At 40.4% G+C, this 23,780-nt stretch overlaps 1 protein-coding gene and 1 long non-coding RNA gene across 6 annotated transcripts in view; one reads left to right on the top strand and one right to left on the bottom strand.

The window, feature by feature from the left end:
* LOC127370398 (uncharacterized) overlaps positions 1–8,366 on the top strand; it is a 143,636-nt gene extending 135,270 nt beyond the window's left edge. For both annotated transcript variants that reach the window (XR_007886229.1, XR_007886230.1), the window contains exon 2: positions 8,000–8,366. This is a non-coding gene — a long non-coding RNA (uncharacterized LOC127370398). The remainder of the gene's footprint in view (positions 1–7,999) is intronic.
* Positions 721–22,975, bottom strand: mapkap1 (MAPK associated protein 1). 4 transcript variants are annotated; one of them, XM_051412311.1, is made up of 13 exons: positions 22,766–22,975; positions 19,918–20,408; positions 18,022–18,057; positions 17,601–17,690; positions 16,455–16,603; positions 15,816–15,988; positions 15,550–15,726; positions 13,906–14,015; positions 6,319–6,426; positions 5,326–5,466; positions 3,471–3,608; positions 2,730–2,827; positions 721–1,360 (listed from the first exon to the last, which is right to left on the bottom strand). In XM_051412311.1, exons 2-13 carry the CDS (start codon positions 20,198–20,200, stop codon positions 1,238–1,240), a joined length of 1,626 nt encoding a protein of 541 aa, XP_051268271.1. In that variant the 5' UTR covers positions 20,201–20,408; positions 22,766–22,975; the 3' UTR covers positions 721–1,237. The 4 variants fall into 4 exon arrangements, with proteins under 4 accessions (XP_051268271.1, XP_051268272.1, XP_051268273.1 ...); XM_051412312.1 differs by having other exon boundaries at positions 22,802–22,975; XM_051412313.1 differs by lacking the exon at positions 22,766–22,975 and adding an exon at positions 22,331–22,350.
* Positions 22,976–23,780: the final 805 nt, after the last annotated feature.

The following is a 23,780-nucleotide window of genomic DNA, read 5'->3' as shown; positions in this document are numbered from 1 at the left end:
TTAAACAGTTCTGTCCAAAATGTTCCAAAATGGAGTGCAGTGGAAGTCTAAAGCAGCATAAAATGCTCACTTGAGTAAATATACTTAGTTAAACTCCACCACTAGTTATTTACTCATACATGCCACATTTTGAAATGAAATGATCCTATAGATTTTAGTGAGTGTGATTTATCACACACAACATGATCTCACCATGTAACTGTGTTCTCTTATATTATCTGTAAATTCCTATAAATAAACAATGATTGGATTTAGTTTGAATATTGTCAGTTAGGTTTTCAATCGTGCCGAGGAACAAAAAGCACTCATGTTCTACATTTTTAGGTCACACCCAGGCAACTTAAATAAAATTGAATTGAATTGAACTTGATAAAAGACTTCTGCGTAGGATACAACAGTGTTTCCTCGCTCTCAGCTCCCCCAGAAGCCTCCTCTCTCCTTGTCTGAAGCATAAGCGTAATGAAAAGTGTAAGTATCAAGTGTGGCCCAGTGCTCCAGATGAATCATAGGTGACTTTGAGATGATGATTTAGCCTACCAGAATCTCTGACTTTATTGCTTGGTAAATCCCAACACTTCCAAGATCTTTTTTTTTTTTCCCCAAAGTAGTACTACTTTAACAGCCGTCACACCCTGTAATAAACTGGAAACTGAGTGTAGACAATGTTATGGATTTGTTATGCACATTGAAGGCAGAAGAGTAAAAATCCAGACTGGGATGTTTTGTTTCTACATCATCATTGTTATTTCATTTCATCAATGCAAAATATGAATGTACAGTACATTAAAATGTGAAGGTTTTCTTTTCATGTTGTTAAATCTGTTAAAGATGGAGGACAGAAGCGAAGATCTAACATGTAGCTTTGATTTGTTGAAGCTGTACAGATCCATCCTGAGGGACAGGCAGTGAATGAACAATCAACGGTGACCTAGCAGCCAAAAACTCCGTCCCACAAGTTTTTTTTCTTCTTCTAGAAAAAGAATAATGAGTTTGTTTTTGCTCGTGGACTCTCTTTGCTCGTGGACTTTCAGAGGGCTTCGGTCTCACTTAGCTGAAGCAGAGACACGTCTTCCTGGTCCTGCTCATCACTGTTTTCTTCTCATGTCCTCGGACTCCTGTCAGTCTCCACTTCTATTTAGCCTGATGCTGTCAGTGTACGAGACTGTCAGGCCTTGTTTACGTACCTGTCTGCGTGTATACAGACAGACAGACCGGTGGCTGAGCAGCTTCAGTCTGTCTACTGGCCGGTCTTCTTGTCTTTCTGGAAACTGAAGCTGGTCCGGCGGCTCAGTTTCCGCTGCTTCTGGGCAAAGTAATCAGCCCGAGAGGTGCTGGCCCGGGATTCCAGGATATAGTTCACCTGAAAATAAATAGGGAAAAATGACATGTTAATTATCCACCCATGGTAACACGCTCTCAACCTATTTTGCTAATTTCCAGGTCTATATACTCAGTCTGAGACTCTACTAGACTAGCTTTGCATTATTCACTCTTCAAAAACATCCTTATTCATCTTATACTGGCCCTTCATGCAGCCCCTCAGTTAATCCTCCCCTCTCTAAAAGCACACTTTCTTCTGACTGGCCAACTTTGCAGAAACCTAGACCCAGTTCTTGTGAACCATAGATACAGAAATACAGATACCTCATTGGCCACTATAACTCTGTGTTGTCGACATATTGTGAGGTCAAAATCCACGAACAATACTGAGAGATTCAGACTGCACTACAAAAACGACTGTATGAAATGTGGTTTGTTATAAACATGAGAAATTGAACCTGATTACTGATTAAAGCGGCTGTGGCTCAGAGGCAGAGCGTGTCATCCACTAATCGGAAGGTTGTTGGTTCGATCCCTGACTCCTCCCGCCACATGTCGAAGTATCCTTGAGCAAGATACTGAACCCTGAATTGCTCCCGATGCTGTGCATCAGTGTGTGAATGTGTATGAATGTATTAGTTTCTGTTCGATGGGCATCACTGAGTGAATGTGTGAAAAGGGTGAATGTGGCACGTAGTGTAAAAGCACAAGTGCAGGTCCATTTACCATTTACCATTACTTTTTGTTATTAGTTTCATTCATTTTGGCATAGAGCTGATTAGATCCGACCACAGTAACTGAATTAAGCAAGTTTTGTACGTTTAGAACAAATCACATTTCATAAAAATCTGAATTAAGGTCCTCCTAGTGCTCCCAATGGCATTTGCAAGAATCCACTGGGCCTGAACAAAAACAACCAATCAGAGCCAAGAAAGATATAATGACACTTTGGGTTGGAGATAGTTGATTGTTTAGTCTCATTCCCAGCATCAAAATTTGACAACCTGTGAATGAGACTCAATCAACTATCTTCCTCAGCTCTGATTGGTTGTTTTAGTTCAGGCCAAGTGGATTTTTTAAAATACCATTAGGAACACTAGGAGGAGCAAGAAGAACCAGATTTTTTCACAGAGTATCTGTCTCATGTCGTCAGGATATAGAGAAAGTTTCGGCAAATATGACAAAAGTTATTTTTATAAAAGTTACCTACTGCAGCTTTAACAGTCTCTGCTGCCACTCATGCTTTGTCACATCCAGAATATGTCACTATATGATACTGAACGAGACTAATGCACCTTGGACAGCTCATAAAAGGCTAGAGAAGTGTTTCAAGCCCATGTCCACCCGTTAAAATTTTGTCCTTAGAAAAGAGAAACAAGACACAGCACAGACATCCAACCAGAACTCACCTTTAGCACTATTTCATTGACAGTAGCAGCATCAGACTCAAAGTAGAGAGGCTTGTAGTCGTGGTTGCTGAGATAGGTGAGCTTAAATATCGCATGACCTGGGCACAGAGGAAAACTGTTTAATGAGACAGAAATGATGCACTGGTCACCCCATCTCTAACTGTCTGCAAATCTTCAGTCATGTCTTTGTGCGATCTGAAAAGGTAAACCATGGAAGTGTCAGATCTGCTCTGAGCTGAGGAAGATGACTGGCTGTGGGATGTGAGCAGGATTATAGAAAAGCCATCTGATTCTACATGGGACTCAAGTTTGTTAACAAGATTAAGTGAAACGTCAATTTAATCTGGCATTATCGTGCGAGAGGAAGGCGCTATAATAAGAAAAAGACTTGCATGATGCTTAAACTGAAAGTACATTTACGTGACAAAAAAGGCAAAGGGAATTTTTACACTATGTGCCTGCATTCATGGCTTCATTGGCTTGGTCAGCTCTGACTAGATCAAATGTAATCCAGTTACCTAAGACAAAGCCTGTTGAGCACATTAGACTGAACATGAAACAGGAAATATTTAAGACCAGAAATGTCCCTAGTTGATGTTAAGGATCGGCTTTTGGCCACATGTTTTTGGACCAAGGGAAGGGCAGAGTCCTTCTCAGTAGAGAGCTACTACATTTCTGTTTTTATGAAGTATAGAATGTACAGATGTGAAAATGAAGCCAGTGTCTTGGTGGTCCACTCACTGGGGCTTCTCTCCTCTACAAGGTCGCAGGCACAGAGGTGGTCCGAGTCAATAGAGATGGGTTTCTGCCGAATCCAGAACTTAGTGCTGGCCTTCTGATTGGTGACAGGATCGATCTCCAGTTTCTCTCCTGAAATGCCTGCAGAAGCAGTCGGATGTCAGTTCATGAATAGAGACATATATCAGAAACATGATAGCCACTTACTGTTGAACTGGAAGTAAAAGAGCACCTGAAGTTGGTGTTTCAAATCGTTTATTAGATTTCAATTTTCAACATTTTACTGCTACGCTTTGGACTGCACAATAAATTGAATATCAACGGTGGCTTCCCACAGTTAAATGAACGTGACTGTCTACGATGTAGACTTGACATTTAAAATGCTCGGCTCACAGAAAAGTCATCATGTTGCATCCAGATGTTCTGGTTTCACTTTTAGGGAGCTAGTCTGTTGCTGCACACCATGCTGCGGCAGCCTGCATACTATATGTTTTTTTATAAAAAAGTTATTGCTAAGGAAAACTGAACATTTCCTAATGCTGCAGCTTCACATTAAAGACATTTAACTGGCGAAACACAAGTTTACTTTAATTTTTGAATTAAGCTAGTCACAGTCACTGCAAAGTGCTGGTAGCTTCACATTGCAAATAATATAATATTACTTTCCCAAGTAACTAGTAGTGTAAATTAATTATTAATACATTTCAGTAATAATATTACAGTTACCCCTAGCAAAAATAATTAGTTACAGCCTTACTTTTGTTGTCACCCCTACTGATCTGAAATCCAATCATATCCTTGGATTAATTTTTGTAATTCCAGAGGAAACTAGTTGGAAATATCCAACTACTGATTGATTTTAACAAACAAAACTGGAGTTTATTTGTTGTAATTCTGAAATTGTGGAGAAGGGGCACCAATTGAAAGTAGTATTTGTATATTTGTATTTGTTTTCCATTGTCTAATTTAGCTAGAACTGCTGTAGACTCCTGCCCTGTTTTATACAGTATTTATTTTGCACTGTATTGTTTCCCAGGAGCATTTATAGCTAAATATTGTATGTGTACCCTTGCTGATGCTGCATCCTTTGTTGCGCTGACATGTACCAGTAAATTCTTTGAAAAGCTCACTGTTCAGTTTCCTGTTTTGTTGTTTTAAATGGTAATAAACTGCATGTGAAGGTCCATGACAAAGGGGAACTCGACAGAATGGGGACACCTCAAGCTCCATCAAATCTGCCGGTGGCGACAGCTGTATGTTTGCATAATAAAATATCTCTCTGTTGGAATCTGGCTATAGACTACACATCTGTGTTAAGTGCACTTTATTAAAGCAGTGGAGGTATGGACTACAGAACTGAACACATAACACACACTCTCCTCTACACACACACACACACACACACACACTCTGCTGGTATATGGAGGGTTTGTCAGCTGTCAATCACATCTTTGAATGTGAGAATTTCAATTATAGTGACATGAGATAAACCCAGGTGTCAATCAAAGTTGGAGTTTCATCCACATGGAAGTTTAGGAAATTATGAAAACTCTGACTGTGTGAACTTGGACAGCAGCCATTTTGACATGAAATAGTAGGGTAAACACAGGTGTTACCAATGACTTACTAAAGTTCCATTTGATTCAGGTCAAACTGAGTCAGGATGCTGCTATTGTCTGCTCTGACACAGACTGCTAATGTTTGCATTCCTGTCTAGTTTTCAAGCTACAACGGTGGTCTAAGACTTCTAAGTTCAAGAGTTAGCAAGGCTACAAGTGATATTACAAAAAGCTTCCCAAAAGGACCTTCTGGAGGAGAAAAATAACACGTTTTACAGCCTGCAGTAGACAGTATGTACCTAGCTGGACATCTGTGGTGAAGCGCAGCTTGTGGATCATACTAATCTTGAAGGACTTGTAGTGGTGGCTGCTCAACATGTCTTGGACTGTGGTGATGTCAATAGGAGGATCTTCCTCTGAGCTCTCCTCACCCCTGGAGCCTGGACACAAAAAGAAGAAAAAAATGAATCTATGAATACAAAACAAACACCTTATTTTCCCTGAGCTACATTGACAAATGACAATGTGCGTTATTCATCACAAGACAAACAGGAAGAGGCAGAGCAGGTTGTCGATGTAAATAAATCTATTACTTCAGACACACAGTTAAATGTAGTGAAAGAAAAAGCTTCTTCAGAGCAATAAAATATTTAAGAGTTGCAGAAACCCAGCAACACTAAGGAAGAGCAAATATATTTACCCCCATGATTGTGACCAAACACTATGTTTGTACTGTAAAAACATCAGTCTTGCTGTGTGGAACTAGATTATGGACTAGATTCAAAGAGGTTGATGAAATATGTTACTTCGCACCCAAAAATAAAACTGCGAATTTGTGTAACCATCTGAAAGTTGGTTCTTGCCTGCTAGTTGGTTCTTGCCTGCTAGATTTTGGATTTGGAACAAATAGTTGTGAAAGTAGTCTCCCTCCAGAACTGGACTACTCCTCAGTGTTTTGGGGCACAGGCTACATCTGGTTACAGGTGCGCTGTGGATTAGTACCAACTTTTATCATTTTTTAAACAGTTATCAAAAAAGTTCTGAATAGTGGATGACACACTGACTATCTGACTGATTATTCTTGAATGTAGTGTTTTATGCCGTGGCTGTTTAAATAAAGAGGAGTGTGCCCTTTACTAGGCAGCTAATGATTATTTTGCCTATATTGTCTGCATGAAGACAATATGGATTGCAATAAATACTTTTTATTTGTCCCTGAAATTTATACAGAAAACTGTAAAACTCTCCTTAGATATGAAAGCACAGTACAAACAGTTATATCTGCGACTTACTGTTTTCTCGGACCAGGCAGAACTCCAGGGTGCTCTGGCTCTCCAGTGTCATGTCCAGGTCTACTGCAACGTTTGGCTCTGTCTGCTTCTCCAGACGGTACATGGGCCCTGTAGGAAAGCAATGGGAGTCAGACTACAGCAACACACCTTAGCTTTTACTCCAAATCTTACAGTTGGGTGGAGGGCAGCTCTAATTCTTGCTGATGCCGCAAGCTCTATCTTAACGGATAACTCAGTTTTTTAGGGGTCCAAGCAGCATAGCTAGCTATTGCAGCCATATTGTTTTTGTTCTCATTATTCTTTCTTTCTTCTTCACTAAAAGTGTTCATGCAGCAGGAACCGTAACATCAAAGGTCACCAAAATGGGTGAAAGATGGCGCTGTACAATTTTGCAATTAACCCAAAAATGGCTTGCTTAGAGTCAAAAATCTTTCATCATTTTAATCTCTCGATTCATCTGCATCTTTGCCCCAATAGTCTTCTTCTCTAACCTTGAGAGGCAGCTGGATCAAGAAATCAAACAAGAATCCATCTTGCCAGGCTTCAAGCTATGAGCTTGTGTCTAATCATAGTGATTCGGACCAATCAGCGTCCTATGAGGAAGTACTAGCAGCTACGGCAGGAGCTACAGGCGTTGTTTAACTTTAGGTGTGTGTGACGACTTGTGTGAGAAGTGACTGTTTGCTCGAAAACAACAATGGTGGATGCTAAAGACGTTAGCATAGCAGCATCAGTTATATCAGAAGTGGAGAGTATTTCTTAATTGAAAGAGCAAAGAATAGCAATGAAGGCTTTTTCTCCACGAAAAAGATGTTTGAGAGACTCATTGTCTAAAGATATAGTCACTCTAGATGGCATTAACTTGGCCTCTAGCACCACTGTCAGGAATCTTGGAGTTATCTTTGATCAGGATTTGTCATTTAATTCCCACATAAAGCAGACCTCTAGGACTGCCTTCTTTCATTTACGTAATATTAGAAAAATTAGACACATACTATCACAGACAGATGCAGAAAAACTAATCCATGCATTTGTTACTTCAAGGCTGGATTACTGCAACTCTTTATTATCAGGTTGCCCCAATAAGTCCATTAAAACGCTCCAATTAATTCAGAACGCTGCAGCACGAGTACTGACAGGAACTAGAAAAAGAGATCACATCTCTCCTGTACTAGCTACTCTGCATTGGCTCCCTATAAAATGTAGAATTGAATTTAAAATTCTCCTCCTCACCTATAAAGCTCTTCATGGTCAGGCCCCTTCATATCTTAAAGAGCTCATAGTACCCTATTACCCCACTAGAACACTACGTTCTCTGAATGCTGGGCTACTTGTGGTTCCTATAGTCTCTAAAAGTAGAACAGGAGCCAGAGCCTTCAGTTACCAAGCTCCTCTCCTGTGGAACCAGCTTCCAGTTGTGGTTCGGGAGGCAGACACCCTCTCCACATTCAAGAGTAGGCTTAAGACATTCCTCTTTGATAAAGCTTATAGTTAGGGCTGGATCAGGTGAGTCCTGAACCATCCCTTAGTTATGCTGCTATAGGCCTAGACTATCGGGGGATTTCCCATGGTGCACTGAGCTACTCTCTTCCTCTCTCTTTCTGCACTCATTCATGTCCCTTTAATGCATGTTACTAACTCCACTTCTTCCCCAGAGTTCTTGTGCTTTCTCGTCTCGCAGGTTCTCATGGATCCTGGTGGAGCCTCCTGCCATGGTCCTGCTTGACTGCCATTGCCAATACTGTTGTTGCTGTGCGTCTGTCTGTCTGTCTGTCTGTCTGTCTCTGTCTCTCTCTCTCTCTCTCTCACCCCAACTGGTCGAGACAGACGACCACCCACCTAGAGCCGGAGGATCTGTCCTAGGTTTCTGCCTTTTAACAGGCAGTTTTTCCTTGCCCTTGTCGCCAAGTGCTTGCTCATGGTGGTACTGTTGGGTCTCTGTAATTAATGTTAAAGAGTTCGGTCTAGACCTGCTCTATTTGAAAAGTGTCCTGAGATAACTTCTGTTATGAATTGGCGCTATACAAATAAAATTGAATTGAATTGAATTCTCCCGTCTGACTTCAGTTAGAGTTTGACTATGTTATACATTACATTGATCTGATCTGAAATTGATATAAATAGCCAATGTAGTCTGAATAAATATTGAAGGTGCCTGCCCTTTTCTAAACAGTTTCTAGCGACAACTTGCCAGATGGTTCTGTGTAACAAAAACCTGATGTAGTCAGGTAACTTCTGCTCTAAAAATTTTGCAACTTTTATATATTTTTAACAACTCATCCCAAACTGTTGGACCAATTTAGTTTTTTGATGATCATACACTGTATGTCTTAGAAACTGAACTTTCATCAGACGATTGCAAAGTGAAAAGGTCTGGACTCCACATTCTACTCCTACTGTGGGTTGCCTCTGCTCTCTGGATGCTGATGAAATGAAGAGTCAGACCTAAGCCAATCCATAGGTAGCTTCTTCTGAAGACTTTTCAGATTCAATACATATGTCTAAGATTGACACACTATGAATATGGGTCATGCTACTTTCTCTCCAATTACCTGTAATGTTGCCATTTTTTACAATCACCTGAAAGTCGACCTAATGGGGTCAAAGAAGGCCAAGCTGGGCTGGAACATTTCTTTCCTTTTCCCATCGCAAAAGATGACAAGGAAAGACAGAAATTAAAGCAACTGATCAAATTAGGGCAGAGACTTTTACCCTTTCATAAATATTGCCGGTTTCAGAAATGTCATCCTAATGAGCAAGAGAGGAACATCAGGAGAACATGATCTTTTTCATCATGTTAAACGGCACAAAAACAACCAGCTGAGGTTTGTTTGACAGAGAGATTACAACCCTCACTCTTCTCTTTATGTGTCTGAGAAAACGAATCTGCTCTGGCTGAAGGTTCCAAAATAAAGAACAGGGAGATACGCTTCCTATCTGTGATGCAATAAATATGTGTTTCTTGACTAAATGTAAGGTAAAGTGATTCTAGTATGTTTTGTCATTTCAGTGCCAAGCCTAGTTGGTAGACACAAAAAAAGGAGGTAAAAGAAAGTGAATTTTAGACTTAGACGATTCAATATGAATGCTAATGTTCATCATATCAACTTAAATGGTGATGATTTGTCAATATTGTGTTGACAACTTGTTTCCACTTGCTTCTGCAGCAACGGAAAGACCATAACAGTGGATCTGCATGTTTTCACCCACATCACATTTAAAGTAATAGTTTGACATTTAGGTGATACTCTTGTCTGTGTTACGGGCCTTTCTTAGCTCTGAGCGGTTGGAAGTTACTGCTCCCAGGAAAAAAAATTGTTCCGCCACATAACCCAACATAAAACAGCATTAAACAAAACAAACAAAAGATATTACGTTATATTAGTGAGCTTTAGAGGTGTTTGTATTATCTTTCAATAGAGCCAGGCTACAAAAAAGAATGCAGACTTGATGTGCACTATAATGGATTACACTCCTGTCGTACATTTCAAGAGTCTGCTGCCTGGAATAATAGGAAAAAATACATTTAAAATCTATAAATGTACTGCATGCATTTTCGAGCTAAAACAAGCAAAAATACTGGGATGGACCTTTAAGTTGATTTTTAAATATGTACTAGTGCAGTGCCCGTAGGAAGTATGTATTGCTATAGAAAAGTGGGAGGTTAAGTAGCTTTTTCATAGATGGCCAAATGAGGTTGTGTTTGAAGATGGGACGTCAGGGACAGTTTGTTGTGAAATGTGTAGCAAGTTGTTGTGTTTAGCAAGGCCAATTCTCCGCACCCTCCTCTGTGTGAAAGTTTCAGATGCGGCGAGGGGGGAAATGTTGCTTCGTCCCTGATCCTCCTCTGGAGATAGTATCAGGGACGCAGGAGCGAGGGCGTGTCGTAGTAACTGTAACTGTCTTTGGAAACTTACATGAGGAAAAAAAATACCACAGCTGTACGTGGAGAAGCGTCTGTCCTCCTGTCTGTCCTCCCGCCTGTCCTACCGACTCTTCCGTCACGTTTCTGCCCGTAAAACAGCGTCTGTCACCGGCGAAAAACTCACGGAGTGTTTGTGTTCAAAAATCAAAAATCACCGCGAGACATCAGTTTACTTTCACTTTCCAGGATGTTTGGGCTCTACAGTGATTGGCTCTGGTGTGCATGTGGCTACGGTGGCTATCGTTGACAATGCTAGCGGAATTCGGAAATAATTTATTAAATAATTTATTAACGGTATCTTTGTAGTCCAAACAAAGCCGACGTTGCACACCCTTAAACCACACAGCAGCCATGTTGAAACTCTCAGGTCAGTCTGATCCTGATCTGCAGAGATATTTGAGCCACACACAGACACACACACAGACAGTCAGACAGACAGACAGACAGAGATTTCTTGCTTTATAGATAGATTTTTCTTGTCCATATTCTATCTAGTAGAGGTTTAAACAAAAAAAATATATACTGTGCAGACATCAGGCATTCACACCCACTTCCTCTAAGCTCTGACAGCTCATTTGCAGTTCAAACACAGCCCATCATCTGAGGCCAAGCCATCATCCGGCCGCCTATCCAAATGTCACCACAGTTTGCCTGATAATGCGCACGAGCACCATTCAATACTCCCTTATCTTCTGGCACAGGCCACGTCGTTTTATATTCAACTGCGGCCTTCCAGCACATCGTATTTCACAGCCTCTTCCAGGCAACCGTGTCTGCTCATTTCATCCCCGTTTCTGCCAGGGCCCAACACTAAATTAGGCCTACTTCTTCATGGTGTTGGCTTCAGAATTTCTGAATTATGCTGTGATATTTTTGTGCTTTCTCAATTGTTTCAAATGTCCTTAATTCACAATCTGATTAGGAGGCCAGTTAAAGGTAGAGAGAGTAGTAAGCTATCTGTGATAAGCACTCCGCTCTTCAGGAAAAATATGTTACAATAAAGTCAATGTGAACACAGAAGATTTGACAGTTCAGCAACTGTTGAGTGCTAAGCTCTTGTGATGACAAAACCTTTAGTAACCAAATATCTGACCCGACTCCAAATTACATTATGAAGAGGCCCCTGAGGGTCATACAGTAGAAAACGTGTAAATTCACATATCCTCTCTGATTGATCAAGCACAAGTTACTTCTCCTGGCTGCTACTTTACAGTCAAATAGGAATAGCACTGTGCACTATGTGCTTTGTCACCAATCCTGTTTGTGACTTTCATGTACAGGATATCGAGGCGAAGACGTGGGGGGGAGGGGTTGGAGTTTGGTGGGCTGAGGATTGCACCGTTGCTTTTTGCGGATGATGTGGTCCTGATGGCATCATCGGCCTGTGACCTTCAGTACTCACTGGATCGGTTCGCAGCTGAGTGTCAAGCGGCTGGGATGAGGATCAGCACCTCTAAATCGGAGGCCATGGTTCTCAGCAGGAAACCGGTGGATTGTCTACTCCGGGTAGGGAGTGAGTCCTTACCCCAAGTGAAGGAGTTCAAGAACCTCTGGGTTTTGTTCACGAGTGAGGGTAGAATGGAGCAGGAGATTGGCCGGAGAATTGTGGCAGCAGGGGCAGTTTTGTGATCCCTTTATCGAACAGTTGTCACAAAAAGAGAGTTGAGCCGAAAGGCGAAGCTCTCGATCTACCGGTCAATCTTTGTTCCTACCCTCTCCTATGGTCATGAGCGATGGGTCGTGACTGAAAGAACGAGATCGCGGGTACAAGCGGACGAAATGGGTATCCTCAGGAGGGTGGCCGGTGAGAAGCTCGGACATCCACGAGGGACTCGGAGTTGAGCCGCTTCTCCTTGGCATCGAAAGGAGCCAGCTTAGATTTGTTTAGCTTAAAGTGGCTGACTGTCACTCTGTCATGTGCAGCACACAGGTGTTATAGTATAATTAGTGTGTGCGTGGGTTTCATCTGGATGATCTGACTTTCCTCCCACACTGCAAAGATATGCAGATTAGGGCTAATTGGTGACTAAATTGCCTGTATGTGTGAATGTAAGCGTGAAAACAGAGTTTATTTATTGACTCACTTGGTTTTGCAATCTGTGAATGGATTTTTTTACAAAAATATTTTTTCCTACCATATGCCCAGAGGGACTTCATTAGATTTTTCGTTGGAAATTGTTTGGAAAAGGACAGGTACTTGCTAAAAATACTCGGCAGGTGATTGTATGTACCATGTATCACAGTGAATTCAACCAAGCTGACCAATAAACCATAGAAAGTAGTCAAACTCTTAATGAAGTCAGTTAAGAGAAGAGAGAAAAGGGAGAAAAGCTTTTAATACCGTTCTTTGCTCTTCCTTCAATGAAGAAATACTCTCCACTTTTGATGGAACACAATATATATGAGATCTGATTCGAAAATAAAAATGACTCTCATTACAACTTTATATGTAACATTAACTTAATTTATACATTTTTAAGACCTGTCAAAATAATATTGAAAACAGTTTAAGGACTAAAATTCAGATTATTGGATTTTAGACAGGTATATCAACAACCAAGTATTAGCATTTGGAGTGACGTTCAGGGCTGCTGATCAGTTTCTAAATGACTATGCCACTGAGAAGAAATCATTATTCCAGCACAGCAACGCTGTAGGACCTTGGACTGTCCTTGTGAAGAAAGAATGTGTGTATGTGAGAGAGAAGAGGAAGAATCTGACTCCTGTTAGTAAATACAGTAAATAATCAATACTCATCTAAATGTAAATGAGACAATAGCCCTGTCCTGACTGTTTGTGTGTGAGGAAGTACACACATCTGTGTGTGTGTGTGAGTGGGTGGATGAGGTTACCATCTGGGTAGTTTGCCACAGACAATGGGCAACAACCTCATCACCATCTTTCATACACTGTACGGATCCTCTTCTAGAAATAGCAAACGGATAACAAAGCATAGCTAGGCTTACCTTCAGATAATAAAATACAGAGGTAGAGAGTATTTTGACGGTACTGCAACTTCACCTTTATATTTCCCTAATCTCTGAGAACAGATAAGGGACAAAGATTTTGGCATCGGAAGTAGAGTTGTTCTGGATTCTCATACTGTCTAGAATGTGGTATTGGCGAGTACAATGTCTGTGCATCAATCCAATAACATTGAGTGTATAAGTCCTGTTTTCCTTTTGTCGTGCAAGTTGCATTGACCAATCACATTTAAGCGGGCTTTGGTTGCACAAAAAAACAAAACAGTGAGGTAAGTATACTGTGGTGAATCTGCATTATCAGGACAATCGTCAACATCCTCACGAGTGACTTGAAGCTGTCTAGCTCGCTAGAATACAGCACTATATTGATTTCCTGATTCATTTTGAATTGCCACAAGGGGGAGGTAATTACATCCCCCACAAAAAAATGTAAAAGTGACAAGGAGATGAGGTTCCTATCTGTGATGCAAGAAAAATATATTTTTCTTAACTACATGTAAGGTAAGGAGAAAGTATGTTTTAGTTCCATTTTAAGATCTTATAAGCATATTTTGATAATTGCCAGGATAATATTGTTCAATTATTTTGACCAGGATAATCATGGCATGAATTTTAATACTGTCCCATTCCTATTCCATGGTTGCATTAAAAGGGAGAGAGCGATAAAAGTGTAATTACCTGAGCCTTTCTGTGAGCCTTTCCTCTTCTTGAGTGCTTTCTGGAGAATTTCCTTCATGGTTACCTTCAGACTGTCCACGGGGATTAGAGAGAAACCATGAGCAGCATTTCTAAAATGGAAAGAAAAGCAGGAAAGGTTAAGGATGCCTCTGAAGGTGTATCTCAATAATCCAGGCAGATGAAATGTGGTAAACAGCACTCCAGCTGGACCTAGAACAGGACAACTGAAGACACCTGGCTGTTCATCTTAATGTCTTCTTCACTTCGGATTGCACAGACATGTGGGCCTCTAGTTACACAGCAAAAAAACCTTGCAGTTATGGAATCTCCCTTTTGTGTAGGCACACACCGACAGCTAAGAGTGTGATCCTGATGTGTGTTCTGTTGTGTGTGTATGAATATTGAATTGAATCTACTCTGTTCAGCTTTGACGACTGCAATGGTCTTTCCTGTTATCTAGAAAGACTTAAATTCAATTCAATTCAATTCAATTCAATTCAATTCAATTCAATTGGGCTTTACTGGCATGGGACTGACTGTCACTATAATATTAAACTGATATCATATGAAAAATATATAAAGACACTGTTGAGTAGCTTCAATACAACACATGTTACTATGAAATGTAGTTGTATAATATTTGCTAAGAATTCAGCAAATGCACCTCAAAGTATGAAACTGGGAAATGACTGCCACACATATGACACCGTTTGTTTTGATATGTCGCATCCTTATTAGACAAAATATAATAAATTTCACCCTTTTGGTGATTACCCCCAAAATAGAATGCATGAAAACAGAACCGATCATTACAACTACAGCACAAAAAAAAATATATATATAAAAACAAACAACAATCTATCGCCTTGCTTACAGTATTATACATATAACACTGTAACCCCTGTATCGTCATACCTATCATATTGCCATATTCTTGCCAATACATAGCCCTACTCAGCCACCAATTATGCTCCATCTTTAAAAACCTCCCTTCAAATATCACTACACCAACATGAACATCCATCACCCATCCTATTAAAAGCCACTTACATCAGTAAGATGTGTTTACACCAAGTGAATATTAAAAAAATACAGAATTGGCATATGCAAACCTCCCACACCAGGACTAATAACTTTTTTCAGTTTCTTATGGAAATAAAAACGATGTCGATAAGTAGCAGATAGGAGCACCAGGAAGCAGAAGATCACATTCTGGTAAATATCAAAACCCAACAAAGAAACAACTTACAGTTTGCATGTTGTGGCTCATTTCCAAAAACTTTGAAATGATCAATAAACGCAACACAGCTGTAATGTAAAATGATAAGAAACCATGTGTGATCAAGTAATGTGAAAAGTATCAATATGTTATGGTCCAATTAATACTTCTCCCCTCCGCATAGAACACTACTTAGTAGGTGTCCTATATCAGGACACCCTGCAGGCAAATTATGGCAAATATTCAAGTATCTGCTTGGAAACACCATGCAATTTTCAGAGCCTCTAAAATATGATTATGTTCAACCCTAATATCTTTAATATAGTCTTTGCACCTAGTACATAGTACAAACACAACAGTGCAGTAAGGATAATGACATTTTCACCCCCATTAATGATTATAATTATTCATTATTTCTTACTTACATTCTGACAAACAGTGACTGTCTGGAAGCGAGGCCAGGAGAGGAGTATTTCTCCACCAAGGCAAGAGTGCTGAAACCAAACTTATGGATGGGCTCATTGGAGTCCAGTGGAGGGAAGTCGGTGTCCACCTCGCCATCATCTTCAGCTATGTGGAGGCAGTAGGCGTTCACATTCTCACTGTGGAGAGAAGAGTGTTGGGAGAGTCAGAAGAGTTTGTGACACAGAAACATTCTATGAAAGTGGCATTGAAATGTGTTTGTGCTCACTTGAGTTTGGGTTCTCGGCCCTCACTGGTGTACTGCCAACAGATGAGCCCGATGAGGTCATGGACGCGGGCGTTGGCGATGGTCACCACTGTCATTGGATGTACTTTCTCCTGAGCCATCTGCATTGAGAGGTAGACGTCTATCTTCTTTGTAGCTGTTGTGCCAATGTGGCCCTAAGAGGTGAAGAGACAGTGAGTACATCAGGCATAGAAAAACCATGGATACAGAGAGTAAAGAGGGTAAAAGGTTACAGTATAAGCTAACTAATTGAATCAGTTCTGACACTAGAATAGCCTGAGACTGCCCCACAGACACTGGAGAGTTAGCTTCTCTAAGCTGCTAGCTTTACTAATTTACAACACAGGTACCACACAGAAACCTTTACCAACAGCCTTGAATGTGCTTCTAGTGACTGTAAAAACTGTAAGAGGACACAGAGAGCTTGACAGCAGCTGCTCATGGCTGGTTAGCTTTGCTAGCTCTGACTGCAGCTGTATTCCTGCTATACTCAGCGGTTTTCAGTTGATCACTCTGGTCAGTGTTACCTTCCCACTAGCAGAATGGCTAGCTCTGGCAGTGAAATGCAGTGAAACAACAATTACACAAAAATGATAACGAGTAAAACGTGGAATAACTCACCTTGCCATCAAATTTGGAGTATTCATTGAATGGGTTGTTAAGCTGCTGGGGACACTGCTCCAGCCGCAGTGAAAGGGTGGATTTGGTACCTGTTGTCCGTGGCCTGTCTTTAAAGTCCCGTTTTTCAAATAGGGATCCCAGATCCTCCACTGAACAGAAAGCATGAACAACATGCAGCAAACACTTTAAGTACAGTGAACTTAGTAACTAATTTCTTCTTACTGCAGGAACATATCTAGATAAATAGAAGGGTATCATGCCTGGATTGAAAAACTGTTTCTTTAGTCTTTACACATAGACATGTAAGCAAGATCGTCTTAAAGATCATGGAGACAGGGAGAGAGTGGGGGGGGGGGTGTAAAGACTGAAGGACAGAGACAAAGGTGCACAGCAACAACAGTAGCAACAACTACACTAATAGTAGTGACTGATGGTAATGATGTAACTGGGGGGGGGGGGACACCCCCACTGCTAAAAAAAAAAATCTAGAGGAAACACTGTACACGGTGTAAAAGGTTTTAGGAACACTGTTTTAACTTACGACCCCTGACTAAGTGATATCTTATTATATACTTATATTCAATGCGTAACAATAAGAGTACAGAACAAATGAATCACTGTACAATGAACCCAAACAGTGTGTAAAACAAATGATTTGGATTAATTTTGAGCAGGTTATCACATGTGAATATTTAACATTTTACAAAAATTATCTGTCAGTATTATGTGTTTTTACAATTTTTAACAATCGTACATACTTAGGAGTATTAACAAAATATGTGTTTTATTCTCCCTTATGCTTGGACATTGTTAGCTCTATGTTCAGGTCTTTAAAGTTTGGAACTCTAAACTATTTGCTTTACAGAAATTAACAATATGCTGAGATATATGCCTATTGTGTATATTTTGTAAAATAATTGTATAAAATAATTCTTACACTAAGTATGCCATAAAAATGAATTTGAAGGCCCAGATTCCTCAACAGCTTTCTTATTCTGAATAAAGTTCAAACAATCCACCACACACAGAAACACGAAGTAAACAGAACAGTTAAACATAGGGTTTTGCTACAAAATCAGCAACAAGTGCAGACGTGCTATGTTAGTACTTTAATATATGTTTTTTTTAAATGCTAAGAAACACTACCTGATTGGGAGGATGATCTCTCTTTCCACTGAATGTTTTTACACTTGATTTGGTTCTGCCGCTCTTTCCTTAACCTTTCAAGTCTTTGGGCTGAAAAGAAAGAAAGATTATGCAAAAAAGCTGCTAGAAGCCTGGTGAAACAGAAAATTCATCATTACCTAAAGCACACCATGGAAATACAGTACACTGTTCACTTTGGTTCAAAATCATACCTTTCATTGGGCCTATTAGGGCAATGTGAGTATATAAGGACATTTGTCTTCAGGCGGACACACTGACTCTCTGTTATGTGATATTTTGACTGACATGACCCACCTCATAAAGACAGTGACACACACACATATGTACAATACACTCATCAAGAAGAGCTAATATCAAATAAATCTGTTTAAAAGTTCTGTGACTGTCCCTCTTATCTTACCAGCAGCCCCAGGTTTCTCGCGACTGTCTTGTTGTCCTGATGAGACATCCACCACAGGTCAGTACTCAATCTCAAAGTCTGAAAGTCTCAGAGGATCCCAGAACCCAGAACCACCAACCAGCACTCCACCAAACTTTGTACCAAAGTCAAGGGAGCCAAAAGGAGACGTGTTGTCTACCTTTGGACTCCCTCTAGAACCAAAACCACATTAACCTTCCAAATAAAACACCTGAATGTAGTTTCAAATAGATTTACACTCTTTTCATTTGATTCAAACTCACAGTGTGCAATTTTTACAACACGCCATATTACACACCCACATCCCAACTTAAACACACTACACTCATTTGATGATCTGATGTTGATTAGGACACCAAACCTTGAGATTTAAAGGCAAGAACATCAGGTGACCGTGTCTGAAGTCTTCTTTCATTGAAAATTAAACCAATGCTTGTTGCTTATACATGTGTAAGGCGCTGCGTATTTTCTCAGTAAATAAATAATAACCAAAATAACTATTTGCTATCTTTCACACAAAATGTGTTACAGCTCTGTACTGGAGAAAAGTCACTTACTGACACTTGTGTAATCCACACCTCTTCCTCTGCTGTGGAATAGTCTCTCTGTGCAATTGCGAGTGTTGCCACAGTGACATCAAAACAGTAAAACTCAAAATAAAAGTAAGAAAACTGAACATCAGTGGATAACCTCTTCAGGGTTCCACTCTTTTTAAATAATTGCTTTCCAGGACATTTTCCAGGAGTTTTTCTTGACAATCCAGCACTAGTTTAGAAATGGTCGCCATAATTTATGGGACGCACCGTGTTAGCTCGCTTTTGTGGTATGTTTGGCTGTACTACTGCCGACTTTTCCACTTTCCAAATGGACTGTTTTCACAGTAGCCATTTTGACATGAAATAGTAGGGTAAACACAGATATGAGAAGAATGGGCCCCAGTGATAAAACATTACAGATGCATGATGTTTCATACTGCTAAAGATATGGTGTTTTTTGTAGTTTGTCTATAAAAACAAAAAAGGTGACAAAAGTTGGCCCAACAAAAATCTAAGGTTTTACCTTTAGGCTGTATCGTCCAGCCCTACCACTAATAAATAAAACTATTTGTGTAGAGGCAAGTAAAAAAAATGGACTTTGGGAAAATAGATTTCTGACCAACTTGAGATCTTGCGACTGCTTTGGTGAATACAAAGTTGTCACATCTGATAACAGATAACATAACTTTTGGCTGGAGTAACCAAAATAAATCCCAATTCACAATAATTAGTGGTTTTACTTTACTTTTTGTAGTCTTGCGAACCTGGAGGGACTGGTTGATGTAGATGCACTTTGCAAGGAGAATGCACTGGATCATAGAGCAAAGGCCACTGGTGGCCTTGTGGTGTATGGCACATGCCCTGTTATTGCAACGTCCTGGTTGGGTTACAGCTGGGGAATTTTCTTGCATATCATTCCCACGTTTCCTGCCTCTATTGCCAAACTATCAAATTAAGGCATATAACCCCAAAATAATCAGTCCTCTTCCATAGCCGCTGACCTAAGTTCTACAGTGTCTTTTGTGCACTTGATGGCATGATAAAAACAATCTACAGAGCATACTGGCACACAAAAGAAGCATTAATCATTGTTAAAGTCATCTGTGCTACTAACCTCATAGCGATTAATAGAACTCACACAGTCGACTGCAATCTAACCCCATGCTTTCCACTTGTGCTGCAACAACCTTCAGTAGCACACAATTTGACTTTAGCCTCACTAAAGCATTGGTCCAGATTAGACACACAGACCCCCTCCAAACAACAGCAGAACAGGTTTTCTGTTGTGTGCCTGACCGAAAGCCTGCCCTGCTAACCAGACAGAGCCTGGATTCGAGCCTACCTGTGTTTGAGCGTCGACGGATGCCAAAGTCCCAGCTAGAAGTGATGTCCATGGATTGGGAGAGGTCGCAGGCATGATTGTCTGTCACACTACTGCCCCCCTCGCTCAGGGAGCCTGACCCCGTTGACCCACAGCTGCTGCCGGGCACCAGAGCCAGCTGGCACTTCTCCAGATCCACATCCTGGTCTATTAGTACCATCTCACACATTCCTGTATCATCGCTGGTCACATGAGACTGTCTGATGTGGGCCAGGATAATAGCTGGATTGTCCAAGAAAGCCATTTCGTCTGCTTTATTAAGTGTGGCTTATAGCTTTGGATGTTTTTTCTTTGTCTTACTCTCCTCCCTGAATGCCAGATGATCCCTTTCACTCCCTTTCAGTCTCTCTCTGAGAGTGTTAAAGTGGCTGATGACAAGTGGAGAGCAGTAATCTTCTCCATCTCCTTTTCTTGCTTATTCTCTCTGCCCCAAGGCAGGAAGGTGCCAGTACCTGTTTGAATTGAGAGAGCAGTTATTACATGGCGCAGGCAGGAAGTAGTGAATTACATTTGGGAGTTAGAGCCAAATCTGTTGAAATACATACATAATTTCACGACTATGAATGGTTCTGAATGGCTCTGAATGGCTGTTACTTTGGTCTGGCGTGTTCCTAACATGTAGTGTTAACGTCACGTAACGATGACTTTGATTTGACGTTGGAGAGACATTTTTGTAACTTTGCCAAATCCACAATCGGGCATTCACAATGACCCCTGTATCGTGATATGTACTGCATTGCCAGATTCTTTCCAATACACAGCTCTATTTAATAAGAGTCAGATCGGTGCAAAATCCACATAGAAAAGGTTTATTTTCCTTCCAGCTCAAAGATTCCCTATTTCTTTTTTCCCCCCCTCTAAAATTTGTCTCAAAAATCACATGTTCAGTCTTTACGGAAAATGCACGCCATTATCTCCATGTTCAAACAATAGTGCCTTTGGATCAGGTATATAAACACTCTTGATTTAAGACTGATTGGACGACCCCTAACTCCCTTCGAGTAAGTTCCCGTAACACTGGATCAAAAATCACAGAAAATCTGTGAAAAATCTAGCAAGGAACAAATATCACTGCGGTGGACACCAGCATATTTAACACAGTTTGTTTATTTGTATTATCAAGTAGCCTGCATAAAACAGAAGTAAAGCAAAGCCAGATGGGGACTTAGGCTCCATGGATTTTCAGTTTGTCTGTGGGTAACACAGCCCCATGAACAGTCAGCCTACAGTTTGAATATATAGTAGGGCTGTACAAGTCATCAAAATAATCTTAAAATCCCAATATGGCTGTATACAATATCCAAATCACAGAGGCTGCAATCTGTTTGACAAAGGTAAAATGTGACAAACAGCATTATAATGAAGGACTGTAGTGCTGCAGAGATGCCCTGGCCTACAAACCTTGTTCTCCAGATCCAAAAAGGCACATTTGTTTGGTACAGACGCAAATAAATGTCACATTATCATGATTTTAATAGTTTTTTTCAGTAAAAATTTTAATTGTGATGCACAAATGATCATTCCCACTAATCGTGAAACATATCGCAATAGCCAATAGCAAACCACATTATTTTCTTTAGCATATCATGCATGTAGAACAGGCCCTTATGCATTACAATGTAAATATGTACAGTGTGTTTATGACTGGGAAGGAGTAGACTAATTATACATAGTTACTATAACTAAACACCATCTGCTATTTAACATGTTACATCTTATTTTAAATCATGAATTAGGTACAGAATGATTATGAGATAATGTCCGACAGGATATCTGGACACGCTTGGAGTAAAAAAAACGGTAAAAAAATAAAAATAAAAAAGGCTTTGTGTTGTCATAATATTGACATTTTTTCCATTGACTCCTTAAATAGGTGTTAGCCAACCCTGAACACTTGTATTGACCAGTAAACATATGGCCTCTTACCGAACATAAGCTGAGTATTTACACTGTGAACACAGAGCTGTTGGTAAGATCAACACGGAGTTAAAGGCGGAGAGCAAGGGCAAAACAATCCCACCCCATTAGCCTGGCCGAGATAGCCGAGTTAGCATGATAGATGCAGAATGCTGTGGCACACTGCGGCACCAGGACTTCATCTAACAAACACCAAATAACCAGCAGCACGTTGTTACAGTCATATATAGTAGTTTCCATTGTGTGCGAGGCTTTATATCATATTCAAGAGTCCGTTCCTGCAAAGATCTCCTCCGACTGATGCTAACTGCAGCTAATGCAGCTAATGCAGTTAGCATAGTGGGACGTCAGCTTTGTCACTTGAGACAAGCCGTTATATGTTGACAGTTTCATCGTTAGCCTAAACGAATACTGTACTTTTGATTTTGAACTAAAACCTAGACATACTCTGAATTACCTTCCCCCAACAACATGGTTAACTAGTGATGATTCCGGTTGTTACATTGGATTTCTCAGGTAGCAGAGTCATGACCCGCCCTACTCTGCCTCTGATTGCCTGGAACGCGTTGCCTTCCTTCATTTGGTTGGTTGGTTTTAGACATCATTGTCAGGTAGCCATTCATAGGCCGAGTAGGGTGGGACATGACTTCTCCGTCCATGGGGGGGGGTAGTTTGACGTTAGCTAATGTAGCTATTGTGTTTCCTAGCTATTCTGAACAACGCCAAGTTCACTGGCTGACTCAAAACTCCTACACATTAGCTAAGTCAGCGCTTAACTAATAGTAGCAACAATATATATACTTGCTATTCAGACTGTAAATACATGTAACCACGAATGTTTGGTAGCAAGTTAGCCTAAACAAGCTTACGAGCTAACATAACTGAAGCTTACTTTAGATAGCTTGGTCAGTTCATGACGGCGTCCCACCTTTAATCACATCCAGCGAGGGAAAGAAATGTCCACACCGTCCCATTCTATCCATGCATACTCCCAGCAGTGACAGTAACTCTTCTCATGGGTAATACAGCACTACAGCAAGACCATGATACAACTGCAAGGCAAAGGAATCCGCTGTGCTCAACCTAGCGGAAGTAGCCAACTTTCACTTCCGGCTCCATTTCTTCAGAATAAAAGACGATTTAGAGCGACGGATTTAAAGCTGCAGTAGGCAATCTTTAGAAAAAATATATTTTTTGTCATATTTGCTGAAGCTTTCAATAGATCCATCCATCTATGACAGTTTTCCATGAGACAGATTTCACTTTCAGATAATCTACAGATAATCTGTGGGAAAATCTGAAGGCATTTGATTGACTTTGAGGGGGGGCTGCACAGTGTCCACAAGCAATAACTGACACTTCTTTAGAGACTTGTCGTGGCTCTGATTGGTTCTTTTCATTCAAGCCCAGTGGATTCTTGTTAATGCCATTAGGAGCACTAGGTAGAGCCAGAGGAACCTGATTCTTTCCCAGATAATCTGTCTCATGTTCTACTGTCAGGATATAGTCAAAGTTTCAGCAAATATGACAAAAAGTTATTTTTTATAAAAGTTTCCTACTGCAGCTTTAATGACTAATGTTATTTCTTGTTCTACTACTTACATACTTTTCCCCCTTTTACTTTCACTTTTTTATTTCCAGTCAAACCTGTTGTGTTATTTTTTTTTATTCGTGTTCCTGGCAGAAAATGACTGTGGGATGGGGGGCAAACAAGTGTGTTAATGGTTTTGGAATGGGAGGAAGCATGATGCATTTTATTTAATAAAATATTGGTTTAAAAAATTGCTATATTTTGGCTGAATTATAGAAGTAGGAAAGAGCCAAAAGAACGGTCTCTTATTGCTGAGCTGAGCCAAAAGATGTGCACCAATAAAAAGAGCCTGAATTCCCATCACTGCCACTGACTA

Source organism: Dicentrarchus labrax, unplaced genomic scaffold, assembly GCF_905237075.1.
Source record: "Dicentrarchus labrax unplaced genomic scaffold, dlabrax2021, whole genome shotgun sequence".
NCBI lineage: Eukaryota > Metazoa > Chordata > Actinopteri > Moronidae > Dicentrarchus > Dicentrarchus labrax.
Note: the sequence above shows the minus strand (reverse complement) of the source record. Positions and strands in the feature narration are given on the sequence as shown.

What these genes read in the sequence shown, in the direction of transcription:
- mapkap1 (XM_051412311.1), bottom strand. Translation starts at nt 20,200, where the DNA reads ATGGCTTTCTTGGACAATCCAGCTATTATCCTGGCCCACATCAGACAG. An exon ending in CCGTCGACGCTCAAACACAG is followed by an intron (nt 18,058 to 19,917) that starts GTAGGCTCGAAT and finishes ATGTCTCATCAG; the next exon opens with GACAACAAGACAGTCGCGAG. An exon ending in GGCCGAGAACCCAAACTCAA is followed by an intron (nt 15,727 to 15,815) that starts GTGAGCACAAAC and finishes TTCTCTCCACAG; the next exon opens with TGAGAATGTGAACGCCTACT.